Raw genomic sequence first — 3,294 nt, 5'->3', positions numbered from 1 at the left:
TTTTTGTTGGGAAAACGAAGAAGAAAAGTAGTTCTCACTAGCGAAGCAGTTTTTCCATCTTAGACTGTTATCAGGTACATATAGTATATAACAGCATTCAATATATATATATATATAGACTGTTATCAGGTACATATAGTATATAACAGCATTCAAGGGTGTGGATAGAGACAAACCATTTGGTAATTTATTCTTATTTGTCTAAACTCTGATATATATATATATAGAGAATTATTTATACATGTTTCGGTGATGGTAACAAGCGTGACATACAAGTGCAGACCGTAACAAATTAAAAAGAAGTGCTTATATAACTAAACCAAGTTGGCATGTGCTAACTCCGTTGACAAATGATGCACAAACAAATTCTAGCAAATAGAGAACCTAGGATAATTTGTTATATTTTTAATGAACAAATTAAAATTAATATAGTTTATTTTATTGTTAATTAATACTAAAAGATGAATTCGTGTGTGAAAATAAAAACAAAAATTAATCAAAGTGAACCGGGTGGAGTACGGCAGCAGACAATACATTTGCATCTCTTTGTTTGAACCCAATCAATGCATTCAAGATGGACGCGCTTTGAAGAAAATGGCCATGCAATTAACTGGTTGACTTCGATCCCATTTTTATTCAATACTTTACTACTACGTACTATCAAGTCTTCTGCCACCGTTCCTCTTCACGTAGCAAAAAGAATTACAACTAGGCTTTTACCTAAGCTGGCTTTCCATTTCTTTAGGTATATATATGTTAATATCCATCAAACCATTGCACAAAAAATCATACACTAGCTAATCACCATTTCATGTTCATGTCAAAAGCCATGGCAAAAAATTCTAACTTCTTTTTTGTTCATTTCACCCTTTTTTGCACTACTCTTTTTCTGCTTATTCCAATCTTATTTTCTCAATCTTTTGCTGCTGATGTTCCTCCAAATACTCCTGTACCTCCCTCTGTTATTTGCAAATCCACTCCTTATCCTTCCTTCTGTAGATCATCGGTGCTTCCACCTACAGGGAGTCCCAATGAAAATGTCTATGGCTACGGTCGAAAATCTGTCCGAAAATCATTATCTTCAGCTCGTAAATTCTTGTCCCTTATCCAAAAATACCTTCGAAAATCCAAACAATTAACAATCACTGCTGTCCGTGCACTAGAGGATTGCCATTTTCTAGCAGGGCTTAACATGGATTACTTGTCAAGTTCTTTTAAAACTGTTAACGTGACATCCAAAATTCTCCCAGTTTTAGAAGCTGACGATGTGCAAACAATGCTCAGTGCAATTTTAACAAACACACAAACTTGTTTAGATGGACTTCAAGCAACATCCTCTGCTTGGAGTGTTAGAAATGGCCTAGTAGCTCCACTTTCAAATGACACTAAACTTTATAGTGTTTCTTTAGCTTTGTTCACAAAAGGGTGGGTACCAAAGAAGAAAAATGGGCCGAAAATTCGTCAACCTAGACAAAAACAGCTGTTCAAAAATGGCCAATTGTCGTTCCAAATGTCGGCACGAAACCAAGCAATTTTGGAAACAGTAAGCAGGAGAAAGCTTTTGCAAGAGGATGAAAATAATGACCAAGTTAACGTGAGTGACATTGTGATTGTCAATCAAGATGGAAGTGGGAATTTCACTACCATTAATGATGCAGTGGCGGCTGCACCAAATAATACCAAGATTGATGCAGGGTATTTCCTTATATACATAACAGAAGGTGTGTACGAGGAGTATGTTGCCATTGCGAAGAACAAGAAGTATTTGATGATGATTGGTGATGGCATCAATCGAACCATCATTACAGGCAATCATAGCTTTGTTGATGGATGGACAACATTCAACTCTTCCACATTTTGTAAGTATCTAAATGATATCCTTACCTTTTCAAATGCATCCTAGAGGCGCGAATTCAAAATTTAAAAAGCTGAATGAGTACTATGAGTTCAGAATATAATATTTGTAGAAATTTTGATTTTATATATACATACATGTTACGTGTCGAAAATACAAGCTTTAGTTGAATCCATAACATATAAGCTCCATCTGTCTCAGCCTACACTAAGGGGTCGTTCTGTTTGAAGACAAGTTATGCTGGAATTAGTTATGCTAGGAATAGTTATACTGAGTTTATGCTGAAATTAATACATTTTCCAAAATTTAATGTTGTACTTATAAATTTGTAGTATGGTTGTCTAACAACAGTTGTGTGTTACTTCTGCAGCTGTGGTTGGTCTAGGATTTGTTGCAGTTGACATTACGTTCCAAAACACAGCAGGAGCAATCAAGCATCAAGCAGTTGCAGTCCGAAACGGTGCTGATTTATCCACATTCTATAGCTGCAGCTTTGAGGCATACCAAGACACATTATACGTACACTCTCTTAGGCAATTTTACAGAGAGTGTGACATATATGGCACAGTCGATTTCATATTTGGTAATGCAGCTGCTGTTTTCCAGAATTGCAACTTGTATCCACGTCTCCCTTTGCCCAATCAGTTCAATGCAATAACAGCTCAAGGCAGAACAGACATAAATCAAAACACTGGAATTTCAATCCATAATTGCACAATTAGACCTGCAGATGATTTGGCAATTAGCAATAGTAGCACTAAAACATATCTTGGTAGGCCATGGAAGGAGTATTCGAGGACGATTTACATGCAATCTTATATGGATGGTTTTATTCACCCATCAGGTTGGCATGATTGGTCTGGAGATTTCGCGCTAAACACGTCTTATTATGCAGAGTTTAATAACACTGGACCGGGATCAAATACAACAGGCAGAGTTACATGGCCTGCAATCCAAAATTTAAATGCTACTGATGCTGCTAATTTTACAGTATCTGGTTTTCTAGTTGGAGATGATTGGTTGCCACTGACTGGTGTGCCATACTTCAATAGTTTACTGTAACCATCTCAATTCTTTTAGTTTTTTCTTTTGATTTCATAACTATATGAATTGATTAAGGCAAATTAATAAGGAGGATTAATGTAAACAGAGTCCTGTCATTTTACAGTTTGGAAGTTAAATGTGAATTCATTTGTTTAATCTACTCAAATTTTAAGTATTTTTTTTAATCTTTGATATAGTACTTGCTAGAAATTAATTGGTCTTCGAAATTAGTCATAAGGCCCCGTTTGTTCATAAAAAATATCTCTTTTTTCAAAAATATGTTTGTCCATGAAATTTTGCTGTTTTTTTAAATTTTTAGAAAATGAGTTCCACTTTTTCAAAAAATATTCTCGCTCACAAAATTGTAACATTTTTTCATGTGAAATACATGTCAA

At 35.1% G+C, this 3,294-nt stretch overlaps 1 protein-coding gene across 1 annotated transcript; it reads left to right on the top strand.

Moving 5' to 3' along the window:
• The first annotated feature begins 675 nt into the window (after positions 1–675).
• Positions 676–3,059, top strand: LOC107761007 (putative pectinesterase/pectinesterase inhibitor 7). Its single transcript, XM_016579161.2, has 2 exons — positions 676–1,859; positions 2,226–3,059. Exons 1-2 carry the CDS (start codon positions 812–814, stop codon positions 2,915–2,917), a joined length of 1,740 nt encoding a protein of 579 aa, XP_016434647.1. The 5' UTR covers positions 676–811; the 3' UTR covers positions 2,918–3,059.
• The last annotated feature ends 235 nt before the right edge of the window (positions 3,060–3,294 follow it).

Source organism: Nicotiana tabacum, chromosome 19 (genome assembly GCF_000715075.1).
Source record: "Nicotiana tabacum cultivar K326 chromosome 19, ASM71507v2, whole genome shotgun sequence".
NCBI lineage: Eukaryota > Viridiplantae > Streptophyta > Magnoliopsida > Solanales > Solanaceae > Nicotiana > Nicotiana tabacum.
This window is presented reverse-complemented; position numbering and strand designations above follow the sequence as displayed.